The sequence below is a fragment of the Balaenoptera ricei genome, chromosome 1 (assembly GCF_028023285.1).
Source record: "Balaenoptera ricei isolate mBalRic1 chromosome 1, mBalRic1.hap2, whole genome shotgun sequence".
Lineage (NCBI taxonomy): Eukaryota > Metazoa > Chordata > Mammalia > Artiodactyla > Balaenopteridae > Balaenoptera > Balaenoptera ricei.
The window spans coordinates 132220494-132238968 of NC_082639.1; the positions used below are offsets into that span (position 1 = coordinate 132220494).

General features: G+C 41.3%; 1 protein-coding gene across 6 annotated transcripts in view; it reads right to left on the reverse strand.

The window, feature by feature from the left end:
* Positions 1-17785, reverse strand: part of SCYL3 (SCY1 like pseudokinase 3) — a 40115-nt gene extending 22330 nt beyond the window's left edge. Inside the window, exons 1-5 of one of the 6 annotated variants that reach the window (XM_059936043.1) lie at positions 17346-17785; positions 16130-16271; positions 11510-11727; positions 2619-2804; positions 653-766 (exon numbers count right to left, since the gene is read on the reverse strand). In XM_059936043.1, the coding sequence (XP_059792026.1) occupies positions 653-766; positions 2619-2804; positions 11510-11674 (465 nt within the window). In that variant the 5' untranslated portion in view covers positions 11675-11727; positions 16130-16271; positions 17346-17785. Of the gene's footprint in view, positions 1-652; positions 767-1218; positions 1288-2618; positions 2805-11509; positions 11728-16129; positions 16272-17021; positions 17083-17345 lie in introns of those variants that run through there. The other 5 variants (XM_059936037.1, XM_059936056.1, XM_059936046.1 and 2 more) reach the window with 5 other exon arrangements.
* Between the last annotated feature and the right edge of the window lie 690 nt (positions 17786-18475).

Genomic DNA, 18475 nt, shown 5'->3' on the forward strand with positions numbered 1-18475 from the left:
CAGGAAACAAAACAGAGAATAGCAAGGTTGCTCAACCCAGGAGGGGAATATGTAGATCACTGTCAGACAAAATTACTGTTCAAGAAGTACCACAGGCAGCAACAATACAGCCCACTAGGAGGAGCTGAGATGCACAGCTCCTGATGCCAGCTCTTCAGACATGACGTATGACTCTGGACAACTTGAACGATTGTTCAATGAACAGTTCTAATGTACCTAATATGTGTCAGGCACTATTCTAGGTGGATATATAAAGATAAGTATACGAGACTATCACCCTCAAGAAGCTCAACCACTAGTAAAGAAGACAGACACATGAAGGTAATTTCAATATTAAACATTCAATGGGAAAATTAAGTACAGGCTACTACAGGAGCACAGAGGACGGGCATTTAATTAAAAATTTGACCAAGCCACTCTACCTCTTTCAGTCTGATTCCTCAACTATAGAATGAGGAGAAAAGAATAAATGACTCCTAGTCTCCCCCTGGAGAGTAAAATCCCACAATTCTACGAATATGAGTATTGACAAAAAAGTCAAGTCTCCGAATCTGAGATCACACTAACATTGAAGGAAAGTCCCTAGGGGAGAACCACACACCAAAATGCTATCAAATTCTGAATAACAAAGAGGGCCTGTCACCTGGCTTACCTCTGGTGTGGCCTGAGGGACTTTACAGACTGTTTCCATTCCTCCCAGCTTCCAGTGCCCATCTTCACTCACAAACACAGATGATAAACAGACATTGTTGTGTGTGAGGTGTCCCTGGAAAAAAAGAACAGGAAGAAGACTGCCACTCCAATTTTCTGAGTAGAAGTTTTAAAAAACTAAGTACTCATTACCAAAAAAAAAAAAAAAAAAAAAAAAATTATGGCAAGTCTTCCTACTTGTGGCATAATAAACAGAACTACAACTTTAAGGAATGACGAATTGAATGAGGCTGCTTAAACATTATGAGGTTAGAAAAAAGGGAAAAAACACAATAGAAAGGCTTATCTCCCCCTGCCTGGTGAGGCAGGTTAATAAAGACGTAAAAGCCACTGCACAGGTATTACACAACCCCATCTCCATGGGAGGCAGGAGATACAAGTGTCCTTAAACATAAATTTGCAAGTCTTTTTAACCTACATTGTATGCTTCAAATGCCTTTAAAGGTACAATTTATCTTTGCTCCCATAGGTTACTGTATTAATTTTCTCCTCTAAATTCTTTCTCACCTACATTCTATCACGAACCCAGATCCACTTCACCTGAAATCTTGTCAGTAGGCATTAAAAAAATTCTGCCTGAAGAAGAGGAAAATGGAATGATAAGGACCACCAGAAATATCCCACAGACCACAGAAGAGCCAAATTTAAAACTATAAAAAATAGTACAGTCAAATAAATGAGAGGGAAGAAGAAAACGAGAACAGGGTTGAAGTATGTTTTTCTCCAAACCAGAAATTATTCCAGTGGATAAGTGCATTTTAAATATTCTACCCACCAGATCAAATATGTACACGTTTTTATATAAAACACTCCAAGTTATATATTTTTTAAAGGAAAGCTTAAAATAGTATGCATGGTGTGTTTCCGCTTGAGAAAAAGCAAAGGAGAATAAGCACAGAGATATCTGCTTTCTACACACAAGGAATATCTCTGGACCAACACACTGATCATCATGGTTGTCGATGGAGAGAAGTAGGGCGCTGGATTCAAGGATGAGGCAGGGACTTGTTTTTCCCTATCTGCACTCTCATACTATTCAAACTTTTTACCACATTCATGCATTTCTCCAACAAAGAAAATATTCCTCCACAGTGGGGCATTAATAATTCTACTTATGTGAATCTTAGACATACTTTAAGAGATGATAAATCCAAAGTGATATTTGGAGAGTCTGTCTCCCAATAACAGAAAATGTTTTAAAAACACATTAAGATGAGTCAAATGCAAGTGCTTCTAACTTACAACTGGTGTTTTTAAATCTGGGGGGGTTGGGGAGAGGGGCTGCCAAAGGCCTTAATACTTTAGAATGTAAATTCCATTAACAAATAGTAGCTCAATAATACCCTTAAGAAATAAACAAGAAGTAAACAAAATACTCTATCCCCTTCATAGCAAACATTGCCACAGTGTTAGGGGCTCTCTCTCTTTGGTACCACCTACTTGAATGGAAAGGGGTGTGTAAAACTCTGCCTCTTTCTAAGAAATGGTAATTTCTTTCTTTAAAATCTAAAAAAAAAAAAAAACTCCTGAAAACAAATAGGAACGTTGGTCCATCAGCAGCACCGATGTTAGTAAACCTTTATCTTGACTTAATAACAAATACCAGCTGTAGCTATTTTTATGTAAAGACTTATCGAAAACTAGAGAGACTATAGTAAACTGAAATAAAGTTCTATAAATAACTGCCCAGGGACAAAGAACTTGTCGCCTGTTCCCCAAACCACCTGTCTGTCTGTAGCATCTTATATGCTGTTTTCCCTCAGGAAGCCTTCTGATAAGAATAGTAACTTATGATTTCTACAGACACCGTAATTCACCAGCACTACCCCATGTATCAGCCTCCTCCCACCACCCCACCCCTGGTCTACATGAAAGCCTGTGAGGCAGACTGTGTCCAGGTTACTTACTCTGTCATGAAGGAAGATAAGAGCCAGCAATATATCATAGATCCCAGCACAGACCTCTGCAGAAGACAATGTTTCCAAAGCCACTTCCAGAGGCTGCACTCGCTCAGTGACAAGATGAATACCATCTGCTTCCACAGTGCAAGATAAAAATCTTAGCAAGCACGGGTGACGAAGTGTCTTCAAGTGCTTTAAAAATATAAACAGAAGAGTTGGTGAAGTTAATGACTCAAAACAAGATTAACTATAGTGTCATTAACATTGTAGTCAAGTCAGAAAATGTATTCTTACATTCAAGGTCTTTTCCAGCTCCCTACCTCTCCCACCTACCCCCGCCAAGTTTCAAAAAAGGCAGAGAAGAATACGTGACTTGCTCTGACAGTATTCACTTTACCAACATTTACATTACTCTACAGAGAATTCCAGTTCCACTATGGGAGGGTAAGCCCCCCAAGAGCCTAGATCTCCAATGATTACTGCTATAAACTCCTAACAAAGTGCCAAAAACAACTACCTAAGAACTCTGAAAAGTAAACAAAAACACGTAGATTATGGAGGGGAGTCACCCACTGGGGGGAGTTTCCCGGTTCAGGGAATGTCCCTTCTCACAGCTGTGCACTGAAGGCGGTCCCCAGGTGCAGAGCAGTGCAGCAAAGGTGGCTAAAACGCTGAGAGAAACCTTGCCATCTTTCTGGCCAGGAGAACCAAAGCAGGGCTGAGTATGAGGAAGCTGCCCCAGAGGAGAGAGGGCTAAGGGAGGGAAAAGGAGATGCCCTAGTTATCTGTATACCTACGCAGGTCTCAGACTAACCCCTGAACCAAACACGCACAGGACAGACCCAAACGAGCACAGCAAAGTTTTGAGAAATGAACTAAGGTTTGAACTACCATGCACAGGAAGGGTGGTAGGAGAGTAGTTAAAAAAAAAAAGAAGAAGAAGAAGCAGCTTGAACCCAAGGGGACTGACTGCCTGCAAACAAAAAACATCAATATTCTCCAGAGGATTACAGCAGAACCAAGGTCTATGCAACAGGACATTCAAAACGCCCAGAATGCAATCCAAAGTCACTCAACTGACAAAGAACCATGAAAATGTGAAAAGACAACCAACAAATATCAACCCCAAGATTGACCACCAGATAGACCAGAGGGAGAATTATCAGAAAGAATTTGAAGCAGCTACTATAACAATTCCCCCTGGAGGTAAAGGAAACAGTTATGAGATAAGTGGTAAGATAGAAGTTCTCAGAAGAGACATGAATGTTACATAAAAGAACTAAATGGAAATTTTGGAAATTAAAAATAAAATATTACAAATAAAAAATTAAATGGATGGACTGAAAAACAGAATGATGATGACAGAGGCAAGAGTCAGTAAACCTGAAGATGTTAACCAATCTAAAGAACAAAGAGGAAAAAGTATTAAAAAAAAAAAAAAAGATCAGAGCTTTAGAAAACTGGGTGACGATAACAAAAAATTTAATGCATATAATTGGAGTTCCGAAAAAGAAAGAAGAGAGAATTGGGGCTAAAAAATATAATGGCTGAAAACTTCCCAAATCTGGCCAAATACTTAAGTTTACAGATTTAAGAACTTCAATGAACACCAAATAGGATAAATAGAACTACATTATGATCAAACTGCTGAAAATCAAAGATATATTAAAAAATGTTGGAAGCAGCTAGAGAAAAACAACACAGGTGGAGAGAAATAACAAACTGAATGATACTAATTTCTCATAAGAAAACAGAGTCCAAAAGACAAAGGGGAACTATCTTTAAAGCAATGAAAGAAAAAAAAAAAAGATCAGCCCTGAATTCTGTATCTAGCAAAAATATCCTTTAGGAAAGAAGGCAAAATAAAGGCATTTTTGATCATGGAAAATAGAAAAGTTGTTGCTACAAGATTTGCTCTACAAAAATGTTAAAGTTCTTCAAGCTGAAGAGGAAATGATATCAAAGGGAAACTAAGATCTTCAGGAGTGAAGGAAGAGCATCAGAAACCAGAAATAATAAACCTCAGGATAAATTTGAAGGTTACTTTTTAACTTCTTATTTAAAATATAGATGCCTACGTAAAGTAAATATTGTTAACACTGCCTGGTGAGATTTTCAATGTGTGTGATGTATATGTATGCCTGTGTGCTAGTGTGCACGTACAGTTGATATATATGTAACCAAAGAACGGCAGGGTTGGGGGCTGGAGACACCTATATGATTCCAAGGCTTCTACATTTTATTTGACTGTGGTACAATACTAACCAAAAGTAGACTATTAAAAGTTAGTTATGTATACTGAAGTCCTTAGTGCAACCATTTTAAAAAAATAAAGAAATACAGACCCCAAGTCAAGATAAATTAAAATGGAATACTAAAAAATACTAAAATATTCAACCATCTTTAAAACCTCTTTTTATCATCTAGAAAAGTGATCGTCAAAGGTTTTTGTTCACACACTTCACACCAGTAAAAAGGTTAAATATGTAGCTTATGCATGATATATATTATATGAACGTATAATATATATTTTGTATATATATGTTATATATATAAAATACATATACTACTATAAAACACCCACAAAACAGAAAGTACCAGGACTTCCCTGGTGGCGCAGTGGTTGAGAATCCGGCTGCCAATGCAGGGGACACAGGTTCAAGCCCTGGTCTGGGAAGATCCCACATGCCACAGAGCAACTAAGTCCATGCGCCACAACTACTGAGCCCGCAAGCCACAACTACTGAGCCCTCATGCCACAACTACTGAAGCCCGCACACCTAGAGCACATGCTCCTCAACAAAGAGAAGCCACCGCAATGAGAAGCCCCCGCACCACAACGAAGAGCAGCCCCTGCTCGCTGCAACTAGAGAAAGCCCATGTGCAGCAACGAAGACCCAACGCAGCCAAAAATAAATAAATGGAAAAAAAGAGAAAGTACCAAAATAAAAGATTAAAGGTAAACTTAAATAGACATTCTTGATATATTTTCCCCAAATGGCAATGAATCATACTGCACAATCCCTAGGGTATGGATAACCCACTTTAGAACCTCCTAATACGGAGTATTCTCCCCCAAAACACACACCTTTTTCCTTTGTCCTATTTTCTTAGCAGACAAAGAGTATACACAGATGGATGACAAATATAAAACAATTTTGTGTCTGAACACGAGAGGTTAATTCTGTTGAGTTGCTTTCCTTCCCTGGTTGGTTTTATAACAGACTTACGAGATCCAGATTTTTCCAATCTCCACCCATGCTGTTTACCCCCTAAAATTTGACCTGAGTAACTTAGGAGATCCATAAGCCAAAATTCCCAACCCAGGTAATAATCTTATCATGTATTTACAGCAAAACTTAAATGCTGGATTGGTGGTTTTCCTTACAAATCACCCAGTTTTTCTAAAAGAAATTACATGACTTTAAATCTCCGAGTTCTACCCTGTACAATCCACTGGACATTGGGGAAGCCTTGTAAACCAATCATCAAATTGGGAGGAGACTGATGGAAAATTTCACTTGGAGAACAGCCCCCCAATATAATATCAGGTTTCATTTTCACAAATAAGCAGTTACTTTGGAATGTTCCAAAACGTCTTCTCAGAAGAACATGGGATAGTTGAAGAGCCCATAACCCAGCATTGGTACAAGTTTTATATCAGTCACCTCACATTTGTCTATTAAACTTCTCCCAGGTAAGATCATAGGAGAATCTTCTGAGTGGATTGATTTGTCCAATTTATTTTCTTATCTCAAATTTTGCCAACTCTGGGGATAGCCCCAATAGGATTTTTTGTTTATTCTTAAGAAGGAAGCTGTTACTCTCCCCTGATTTACTCTAATAAACAAAAAAGAGTTACGAAAATTTTTTTAACTAGCAATTATAAACCATTAATTTGTATATCAGCTTTTAAAACAAGCCATACATACCCATATAAATACAGCAAAGGTCCAGATAAGCCAAGAACTGTGCTAGCAGGTTGGCTGAATGCGTGTGTGTTAAATGAAGGGAACTTCCTACGGGTATCTCTGGAGCTGTGGTTTCCAAGTAAAATTATGCAGCCTCTTTCATATTTTCATTATAAGAAACATTTCAAATAATTTGCAAGCCAAACATGAAATACTTCATTTTTGCCTGTTCAGGAAAAAGTCTTCATTCAGCTTTTGTGTCTTAGGGCTCTAATTATTCTCCTTTGGTTTTAAACCTTCTTTTATTCTCCTTCTAATACTCAGGGCAGACTAGTAAGTCAGAAGGAATGCTACCTGGTTCAGTGCTGGCATGAAAATACACAGTCAATAAATGTTCACCTGATTAATAAATAATATGTTCTATTTTGCTTCTGTTTATCCTTTTAACCTTACACGACCAGCAAAATTCTTTATCCGAAATGACTTCTTGTTTGTTGAATGAAGAATGGGATAACTCTTGCATGATTCTGAACAAAGCTCTTAACTTAGCAAAAACCTTACTTGTCACTCCCCTTTGGCACACACAACGTTATGCAAAAATTATGCACAGATTCACAGGAAAGGTTAGCAGTTACGAATCAAATACATCCAAGCTTCTGCTGCTCCAAAGAACAGAGGGAACAACAAGAGGTATTTGCTAAGTGTAACTAGGATATTTTCTCAATGAACATCAATTAAAGACATAAATGGCTCTTGTTCTGGTGAAGACAGGTGACTGCTGTCAGATGAGAGTGACTTGAAAGCATTTGTCCCAAAGTTACTGAATGCCTATCACATCTCATTCACTGTACTAGGTGCTGGTCTCTGAAAAAGGATTCTGAGTAAGGGCCTTTATTATTAAATATGAGTAGTACTAGATAATGTGCCAATATGTATACTTATCTATGCCCACACAGAGATGTTAAGTGTGTGACTCTAGTCTTGAATATAAACTATCCCTACTTTTCAGGAATCAGTTACCCAGAGAATTAATTCAAGCCTTAGGGGCTTAAATTTTCATCACCATTCTACCTCTAATTTGCTACTTCACTTTGAAAACAACACAAAGTAGTAGTTCTTAACTATAGATCAAATTCACTTGCAAGTTTTAAGACAGGGAGAAAGCCTTAATTTTACTCTATTAAAGAAATAATGACAAAATAACAAGATGCCTATACTAGAGGGCAAGAATCTTCAGGGAGAAATATTCTTCCCTTGTACCCTTAAGATGCAAATCTGAGATAAAGACGGTAAGTATGTTCTGTCTTTAAATGCCCACCGCCTGTAGGTTAGATCATAAACTAGGAATAAAATGCAGAAAGGGAAAGGAATAAAGAATTCTACGTTGTTCCTTAAAAAACTAAAAACAGAGCTACCATATGACCCTGCAATCCCACTCCTGGACATGTATCTAGAGAAAAACATGGTCCGAAAGGATACATGCACCCCAATGTTCATTGCAGCACTGTTTACAATAGCCAGGACATGGAAGCAACCTAAATGTCCATCGACAGAGGAATGGATAAAGAAGATGTGGTACATATATACAATGGAATATTACTCAGCCATTAAAAAGAATGAAATAATGCCATTTGCAGCAACATGGATGGACCTAGAAATTGTCATACTGGGTGAAGTCAGACAGAGAAAGAGAAATATGGTATGATATCCCTTATATGCGGAATTGGAAAAGAAATGATACAAATGAACTTATTTACAAAACAGAAACAGACTCACAGACTTAAAGAACTTATGGTTACCAGGGGTGGGAAAGGGATAGTTAGTGAGCTGATGACATGTACACACTGCTATATTTAAAATAAATAACCAACAAGGACCTACTGTATAGCACAGGGAACTCTGCTCAATGTTATGTGGCAGCCTGGATGGGAGGGGAGTTTGGGGGAGAATGGATACACGGATATGTATGGCTGAGTCCCTTTGCTGTGCACCTGAAATTATCCCAACATTATTAATCGGCTATACTTAGATATAAAATAAAAAGTTAAAAAAAAAAAAAGATTTCTATGTTGGAAAGCCTGCAGTTGGGTGCTGCTGGGATACCCAGGTGGAGATATTCAAGAGGCAGGTGGAAATATAGATCTGGAGTTCAGACAAGAGGCTTTGACAGATATTTAGAGAAGAAAGGATGAGACTGTGAAGTCTGAAAACTGTGGTGGGAGCTGGCAAAGGGCCACTTCCACCTGGTGACCCCATCATACCTGAGGGAGGGGGGAATACTTCCCAAGTTCTCCTGAGCCGCTGACGCTTAGAAGCCTTGTAAGAGAACCAGATTTTGATCATGAGGGGAAGGAAATCATTTTTTAAAAGCTGACGATGTAGGGAAGTTGATTTACTGGAATGAGGGTTGTAAGTAGCATAGCAAAGGGCTGGAGAGGGAGAGGAACAGAAAGAAAATGTCAACTTAAGGAAGAGCAGTAAAGCATTTTCCAAACAGAATGCAGGCACAGCATTCATCCCTTCTATCTCTTTCTCGTGCCCACACAATGTGGTTCTCAAATATGTTGACCAACCTTTCCACAAAGCAGCCTGAACCCATCACGGAGAAGAGCATAATGTCTCCTAAGGCACTAAGCAGAGCACTGACATAGCATCTATATACCTACTCCGAAGTGGCTGCTTGGTATAAAGACACTCAGGAATCATTCTCTGAGCCTGTACTCACCATGAAGCCCTAACTAAGCACTTAGATTATATTATAGCAAACCACAGTAACCGAGTTCTGACTCAGGATTTATCATTCCTTATAGGCTATTGGTTAGAAATGAGTCATAATCACCAGTGAGAAAGTTATACTATTGTAGCTAATGAATTCAAGGTAAGATGAGAAGATATGATGGACTTGAAATATTTCTGATGTTGTTTTGTGGCCAAAGGTTATACTTGCATTTCGTCTTTTTTCAGAGGTTGAACAGTGTGCTGTGATTGTTATTTTTTATTTACAACAGTGGAGGAAGAGTACAATCACTACCTAACAATATTTGGTAAGGAAAACACTGCTATATCTGCTTGAAACGGTCATTAGAACTATCAGTGGTAGAACTAGGAGCCTTAACTCTACAGAAAGTGAGGCAAGTGACCTATGGTGTTTTAATACTTCAGGTATCTCGGAAATCAAGTTCCTAAAACCTGACGCAATGCCATACATTTCTCAAGTACTGTAACCTACATCTAAACTCCTTATCATTTTGTTGCCATTTCAGATTTCTCAGGTTCATGGCTCAGGTATTCAAAGCCACATAATGGCCTGAAGAACATAAGAGACAAGTATGAACTATTTGAAAAGGCTCAGAAGAGTATGCACAGATACCAAGGGGCAAAAAAATCCTCCCTCTCAAGCTTTGCAATTACTACAGCACGGAAGTCCTCAAACATTGAGCGCAGGTCTTTGTTTCTTTCCTTTAGAACCTTTTTGACCTGTGTTGTTCTACTTTCTTGGTACATACACCATAAAGATTAATGTAATTTTCAAAAATCTTATGGTCTTTTGAAAAAAACCCTAAGAATTGTAAATTGCTAGTACTTTACTAGTAACAGTCGCTCTAAATTATTACTAAAAAAAAGTGCAACCTTATCAGATGAAAATAACAGGAAATATGTCAGATATTAACTCTACATACAGTTAATAAGACAGGGAGGCAAGGCATTTTATCTTTTGCAAAATCACAATAAAAAATTATTAACAATTCCTAGTTGGGATGAAAAGAGACAAACACGTAGTCTTACCAAAAAGCACAATTACTTAGCAATACAACAGCCAGCTATACTTTTTACCACAGTCCATAAATGGAAAATGCATCCTGAGAGGAACGTTTTCCTCAGGAACCACCTTACAACTGTTAACTTCATGCCTGATCAGAGACATCAAATACTGAACCGGTGTGACAAACAAAATGCCAAAATTATATTACTAATATTACATATTATAACATAGCCCTTTATAATCATAAAAAAAGGTACAAACCATTTAAACAGACCTATGAAATAGATACCAATGTTTCATTCTTGTTGATAGTACAAAGTGACTCAAGGTACGTAGATCATAACTCTAACAAAATAAAGATACCAAATCAATCTGAAAAAGTACGCCTGCCATAGTAAACAACGAAGAGTTAATTAATGCGTGCCTTTTCAGAACCTTCCTGAAGATAATCTGAATGCCTGAATACCCAAAGAAGCAGCTAGCTATCCAAGGAAATATCACCTAATACCTTTGTTTTCACTAAATTTGAAAAGACACTTAGGGCTGTTTTCTTTAATTATATTCCAAGGAGAAATCACTTTTTCTAATAAGAGGCCAGGGTCCCCTGACAGTAGGTCAGCCAGCATGGCACTGGCACCCTTTACCGGGAGGAGCACTTAGGAGCTGTGAGGCAGGAGGAAACCGAAGCCGCCAGAAGTTAACGCTCTAAGCTCCCTCGGCAAGAACTAGAGCCCAGGTCACATTCTTTCTGGGGCATCCAGTCCCACATTCCAGTTTCACATTCTTTCTGGGAGCATCACAATGCCTCAGGAAAAGAAAAAACAGTAGCTACAGTTCCTAAAATATTTAATTTCCAGGTCCATCATCAATACACCGATTAAAATGTCCATACTTACAGCATTTTTGCTAAGCTAGATTAAGTCCCTTTATCTTCTATGAGCCATGTAAAATCACCTCCCAAACTTTCTCACTAAAAAAATAAAATAGGATAAGAGCTATCACGCTGAGTTGCATAAGCTTCTGGCTTACCTATGGTACTTGACCTTGTCGTGCAAGTCGGAGACATTCCCATGAAGTAAGGGCAACTACATTTTTAAAGGACATGAATAAAAATACTATTCCTTATGACCTACCCCCTTTGAAGTTCATTAATTTCATATTTTAATAGAAAACAAGACGACAGTAAAAAGTACTAACTATTAGATAGTCACCTATTACAGTACCTTGGCAGCTTTATTAACCTTGTCTTCGTTTTCTCTCTTATACACAAAAACCGAAGCGAATTTGCCATCCTGCAATACAGCGGGGTAAACAGCAAGTCCAGAGGGTAAGGTGAACGGTGGTTCCTTCAGGGCATAGCTCTTCAAAGCGCTGTTCTCTGAGCCCATCCCTTAGGCCGTGAGGCAGGGGTGCTGCAGCTCCTCCTCAAAGCCAAGCAGACCTGAAAGAAAACAGAAAACATTTCCTAACACTGAGTTTCTATCTGAGACATGAGCCAGAGATAGCCGAGTACTCAGACCCAGGCACTCAACCCTACTAGTTCCTACAACCCTCATAAAATAGGCTGTTTGACAACAGAAGTAGTAAATGTTCAGCAAGTTACCTGCAATGCTTGTCAATTAACAACTTTCAGCTCTAGAGAAAATACACTTAATCAAACAGACACAAGCAGTTACCGCTGCTCCCAACCCCCCACTGCGCACACGCAGAACTTTCACAGTGGAAAGGCGATCAAATACAGAGTAAGAACTCTCTTGCTCCCTAAAACCACTCATGTCCTGCCTCGCAGACGGAAGTGTTGCAAAACTTGATCACTCAAAGATGATGAACTTCTGCACGTCTAAAATAACGTATAATTATAAGGAAAACAATACGAACTGGAGAATATTTCTAACAATGATGAAAAACATGTTAACAAATGGAAAGTGCATATAAACCAAGAAAACACTAAAACACCTGTGGATTAATAGGAAAGGAAACAGACTACTCATTGAACGCAAGTGACAATAAACATAAGAAAAAGTACAATCCTGTAACTGTCTTCAAAGTTAGGCTAAAAAGGGGAAAATGTAAAATTGTATAATCTCAAATGTTAAAAAGACAACCCGGGGCTTCCCTGGTGGCGCAGTGGTTGAGAATCTGCCTGCCAATGCAGGGGACACGGGTTCGAGCCCTGGTCTGGGAAGATCCCACATGCCGCGGAGCAAATGGGCCCGTGAGCCACAACTACTGAGCCTGCGCGTCTGGAGCCTGTGCTCCGCAACAAGAGAGGCCGCGACAGTGAGAGGCCCGCGCACCGCGATGAAGAGTGGCCCCCACTTGCCGCAACTAGAGAAAGCCCTCGCGCAGAAACGAAGACCCAACGCAGCCATAAATAAATAAATAAATAAAATTTAAAAAAGACAACCCACACGTACATGAGATTCCAGAAAATGCAAACTACTATATAATGACAGAAAATAGATCAGTGGTTGCCTGGGGCGAGGGCAGTTAGAGGGGCCACAGGAGAGGAAAGGATTACAAAGGGGTATAAGGAAACTTTGGGGAGAATGGATATATTCGGCATTTGGATTATGATTATAGTGATGAGTGATCTATAGCTATAGCTATCTATATATATACATACACGTGCATACACACACACACACAGACTACAGAAAAATATGTAAACTATTAACAGAGGTTTGTTGTGGGCGTCAGATCATGGATGATTCACATATATATATATATATATATATATATGAACACAGACATACATCCGCCTGCACCTCCCAGATCTTCCATAAAAGAGCATATCTCTCTTCACAACAGGGATACAAGCTCACATGGTTACAAAAGACAATGCGCAGCACTGCAGCAGTACTGGTGGAAGAGCAAAAGGCCTACTGTGTGCACAGGCACCTACTGACTGGGCTTGCACTCTGACGGGAGCCACCATCACCAGGTTCCAACCAGGACTGCCATTTCAGAGTTGGCAGGTCACACCATTTACCGTACAGAGCCAGGAGCCTGAACAGTTATGCGGAAATTTCCTATTTTCCAACATTGGCTCAAATGTTTTTAAACCTGCATAGGCCAAACAACACACGTCTGAAAAGTTTGTGGCAGTCAGTTTTCAGTTCTGGCTTTACCATTATTTAAAAAATAAAAGATAAAAAGAGTTCTTACTAACTCTGGCAGTGTGGGAAACAAGTTGCTAGTTCTAAAAAACAGCCCCAAATTCTATGTGGATCTTTAAAAAAATTCAGTTTAAAATCTGTATCCTTTGGGTAAATATAAACCCAAGAATCATTATATCCTGACCTTCTATTTGGATTTTTTTCCACTTTGGTGAAGTTCCATACAACGCTTACTAGGTTATCAGAGTATGTAATGCTGCTCAAAACAGATACCCCAAACAGAGAATTTCAAGGGCCTACAGACCCACATACGTCACTGAATAAGGAACACAACACATAAAAGGGCTAAAGCTCTACCTAAAACTGATGTTTTTTTTTAAACCCAAGAATGTTTCTGAGGATAAGAACTAAGCTGGATTTGTAACAAATTCACTGAGCTCCTACCTACCAAGCAATTTCTCTTTCTTAAGAATGATAGAGAGAAGTAAAAAAAAAAACCAACAAACGAAAAGCAGTATTAAAAAGTATCTCAACTACAGTTGACCCTTAAAAAACGCAGGGGTTAAGGGCACCAACACCCTCTCAGTCAAAAGTGTGAGTGTAACTTTACAGCTGATCCTCCACACCTGCAGTTCCACATCTGTGGATTCAACCAACGCAGGGGATTCAACCAACTGCAGACCGTGAAATACTGCAGCGCATATTTATTGAAAAAAATCTGCGTGTAAATGGACGTGTGCTGTTCAAACCCATGTTGTTCAAGGGTCACCTGTGTATGTAACACTCATCCTTCTACTGGGACTACAAATAAAATTAGCATTTATGTAGGATCTTGGAGAAAAGCAATTACCGTTAATTCCCCTATTCTGGAGATGGTGTGGCGCCTGCAGCAACCTCCCACTCCCACCCCAGTCGGGAGGGTCATGTTTAGCACCTGCCTTCTTCTTGGGCACAGTTTATGGGTCAGGTGCCTACCCTGGGCCAAAGGGCAGTCTAATCACACATGAGCCATCTCTAGGACCCATGACCTGGATGAAGAGCTAAGCTGGACAATCACTGTCTGCCCCAGGAATCTGAATGAACAAGAGATATTTTTGTCTGTTAGCAGCACAGCTGAAGGTAAAAGGAGGCCATGAGGTAGAGTCAGGGCTATGGCAAGCCAAAGCCACATAAAAGCAGAAACCTGGCAAGTACAGAAGAAGCCAGCTGGCAGCAGGAGAAGGAAAAGCAAACACTGAGAGAGTAACTTAGATTTAGAGCGTCACGTTACTACTCCAACTCGAGGCTACAAGAAGCCCAGCTTCAAATCCACTGCCTCACTGCCATCCTTACAATCATGGGTAGCCTGAGGCACACCTGAGGTAGCCTGAATGGGTCCATGTTCTTTGAAACCAACTGCCATTTCATAAGCAGGAGTTCTTTTTAACTCCTCTTGTCTGAAAAACCAGTCAGACTAAAGGAAGGCGCTAGAGAAGTCCTACTTCGAAAAGTGTGTATCTGAAGCTAGTCTAACTTCCTTCTCTCTTAGCCACATACAGCTTTCCAAAATCCACACATAAGGAATTGCTGCAAGAAAATAATCTTCTTGGCAGAAAATCATGCCATTCACTTAGCTTTAATATTAATCTCCAAAGGAGATAAAATGGTCCCAAGAGTCAGGGGCAGGCTCTGGCTGAATGAATGGCAGTCAGCAGAGGTACAGCAATGGACATTCAATGAACTTAAGTCATTTCTAAATAGCAAAATACCTTCTTGTGGGAATACTGGGCCTTACAACACCTATTAACCTTTCATTTAATATTCTGAATTCCACTATAAGATCATTAACAATTTAGGGTTATAAAAGCTTTAGGAAGAGGTTAAAACTGGCAGTTTTTCTTAGCAGTATGTATTTGGGTCTAAGACCCCAAGAAATGCCACTTAAAAATTGAAAGGAATGAACCCCTTCCTTGTGAGAACTCAAAAGGCTGACATTTTATTGGTTTGAAAGCATGATTACTGTTGACAGAAGTCTACTGATACCAACCGTGCAATGCTTACAGAGTAGCTGGGTTATAGCCTATGTCCAGTGCAAACTTCATTAGGGGGAAAACAAAAAGATGTGCTGTTGATTGCAATTTGATGGTCTTAAAGCAGTAATTCTTAACTTCACAAAACTGTACCCTAAGAGGCACAAAAACGGTTGCTATCAACAGTACTTTAAAAATGGTAATTCAGGGGGCTTCCCTGGTGGCACAGTGGTTGAGAATCTGCCTGCCAATGCAGGGGACACGGGTTCGAGCCCTGGTCTGGGAAGATCCCGCGTGCTGCGGAGCAACTGGGCCCGTGAGCCACAACTGCTGAGCCTGCGCGTCTGGAGCCCGTGCTCCGCAACAAGAGAGGCCGCGATAGTGAGAGGCCCGCGCACCGCGATGAAGAGTGGCCCCCACTTGCCGCAACTAGGGAGGAACCTCGCACAGAGGCGAAGACTCAACACAGTCATAAATAAATAAATAAATAAATAAAAGAATGTGAATTTCTTAAAAAAAAATGGTAATTCAGCTAAATGGATTTACTGAAATGTAATACTGATAAACAATAACACCTGGACTTCCAAAATACTATCTTTTTCTGTTTTGAGGAGTAAAGGGGAAAACACCAAATCATTTAACTTTGAAATTAAAAAGTCACAGAAAGGCAGAAAATGATATTTGAATATTAGCATGGATATTTTGCAGAATTTACCATCTCCACTCTCTTATCATAAAATGTGGGGTACACAGTTTCTGACTTGAATACGCATGATGGTCTTCTCTTTAAAATGCTGTTCACCTATCTTCCTCCATCCTTTTGCTTCCTTGGGCAGCACATCAAGTTTCTGGGCCACCTGTGGGATTAAAAGCCCTTGTCTAGGTCACTGGGCAACTCATACACTAAACTAAGAAATCAGTGTCCTCTGGGGAACTCTCCCTCTGTTCTTTTCACAGCAAGTAATCTAGATGATCGTTATCCTAGCTCCCTCAGCTTGGAAGTTCCAACGATAAAGGCTTGCACTGTGAGTTCAAAGGACACCCGGTATTGATTGGTATTTCGTTATCTAGTGATAACATTACTTCGGGCCCTTTGCTTTGATCTGTTTCACGTATATATTCCCTATATTGAACTCAGTCCGGCAATACATTATGAAGCCTTTGCGTAGCGAAAGAACTAAGTATGATTTCAGCTAAGACATGGGATGTTATGTGGGTATGCACACGGGTCCTTAAAAAGAGCAGTAACAGGGATTCCACAATTCAGGACCCAACTCTAAGTATTCACACGGTTTCCTACATACGATTTTCCCAGAACTGTTTCATCTTCATTCTAAATGCACTACCAAAATGCACTACCCAAAGACAGGAACCAGCTGGGCCTCTGGGGGCCTGGCACTGGTCTCGGATCGAGAATGAAGGCAGCATCCCAGCGCGGGCGCAACCCCAGGCTCCCCGCGGCTCGGCCCCGCCGCGCACACTCGCCCCACCCCCGCGGCGAAGAGGGCGGCCCGGGCGCGGGGGCTGGGGGCCAGCGGGGGTCCGACTGCGACTCCCCTGGGTCTCTGAGGGGCGGTGGCGGCGCTCCCGCTTAGCTGGCCCCTCACCTTTCACACCTGCCCGCGAGGCCGGGCTCCGCGGCTTCCTTCGATAGCTCCGGCCGCCAGCGCCGCCCCGGGCGGGGGCCGCCCGCGAAGCCCAGGTTAGCAGGGCGCCCCGCAGAAAGCAGGGGGAGACTGCGCGGAGGTGGGAAGCAGAGCTCAACCGGCAGCGACGCCACGCCGAGCTCGCCCCCGAGCGGGCCCCAAGCGCGGACCCGCGAGCGGGGCGCGCGTTCCCCCCACCCCTCCGCGCCTCGCTCCCGGCCCGGCCCCCTCCCCAGCGGCCCAGGCCCGCACTGACGGAGGACGGAGCGCGGGGCTCCCTGTTACCTGCGGGAGGGCGGCGGGGAAGGCGGCCGAGGATCTTAGCTTCGGTCCCCTCTTCGCCCCCTGCTGACACCAACCCCCCTTGCCTCCCCCGTGATACTCTGGCCACTACACCCACAATCTTCTGAGGTCCCGTCTCTCCGGCACCATAGAGACGGGTCCGGAAGCCGGACAGGATGCCAGCCTTCAGCCCTACAACGCCACCACTGGGGCAAAAGAATCCGGAACCCAGATGGGGCGGCCGCGCCGGTGATTCTCAGGACGGCGCCATCTTGAGTATGGGCGGGGGTGCCGGCCCTGCGGTTCACTCTCTGTCCCCAGCCTCCTAGTTAGTCAGTGAAGATGTCTCTTCTCTTGGGCTCTGACTTGAACCTGCAAGTTTGCTTTGATTTTAATTTTCAGGCTTTTAACCGCACGGTCTTAACTGGATTTCCGCCCGAACCTAAAATGGCCGCCGGTCGCCTCTGACAAATAGAAAGGAGGCAGGACGGAGAAGAGGAGTACTCTGGGAATTGGCGAGGACTTTTGGGCGAGTGACGTCGCTCACCCCGCAGCCTTGATTGGCTGCGCTGCGTGGGCGGAAGTCGTACGGATCCGCAGCTGAAGCTGGCAGAGGTAGAAATGATTCCGGCTGAATCCCTTTCAAATGGGAAATCTGAAGTTATGCTAAAACCAGCAGAGAGTCAAATTGGGACTATTAATATTAATAGTACTTATTATTAATATTGATGGTTTCTACTTAATAGGGTGTTGTGCGAATAGAATGAATATACGTGATAGTTTTAAAACTACATGGCTCAAACCCAGTATATTTTCTCTGTTATCTTGCATATGAGCTTAGTAGTAGTCATCGCTACTATTTAACGCTTTTACAACCTCGCAGTTCACAGCTGACCTAAATCATTTGATCACCTAAAAGTTTTAAATTCTTTCTGGTCTGTTACAGTATGGATAAGGATTCCACAGTTTCTTCACTAGATTAAGGGAAAGCAAATATCAAACCCAATTTTTCCCGTATTCAGAAATGAATATTTATTAGAAAGCAGGCACAAATAGTATTTAATCTGTCCTATTAGCTTGTTGAAAGTCGAGCTCTCCTTCCTAGGTCAGCACTGTCCTATAGAAATAGAATT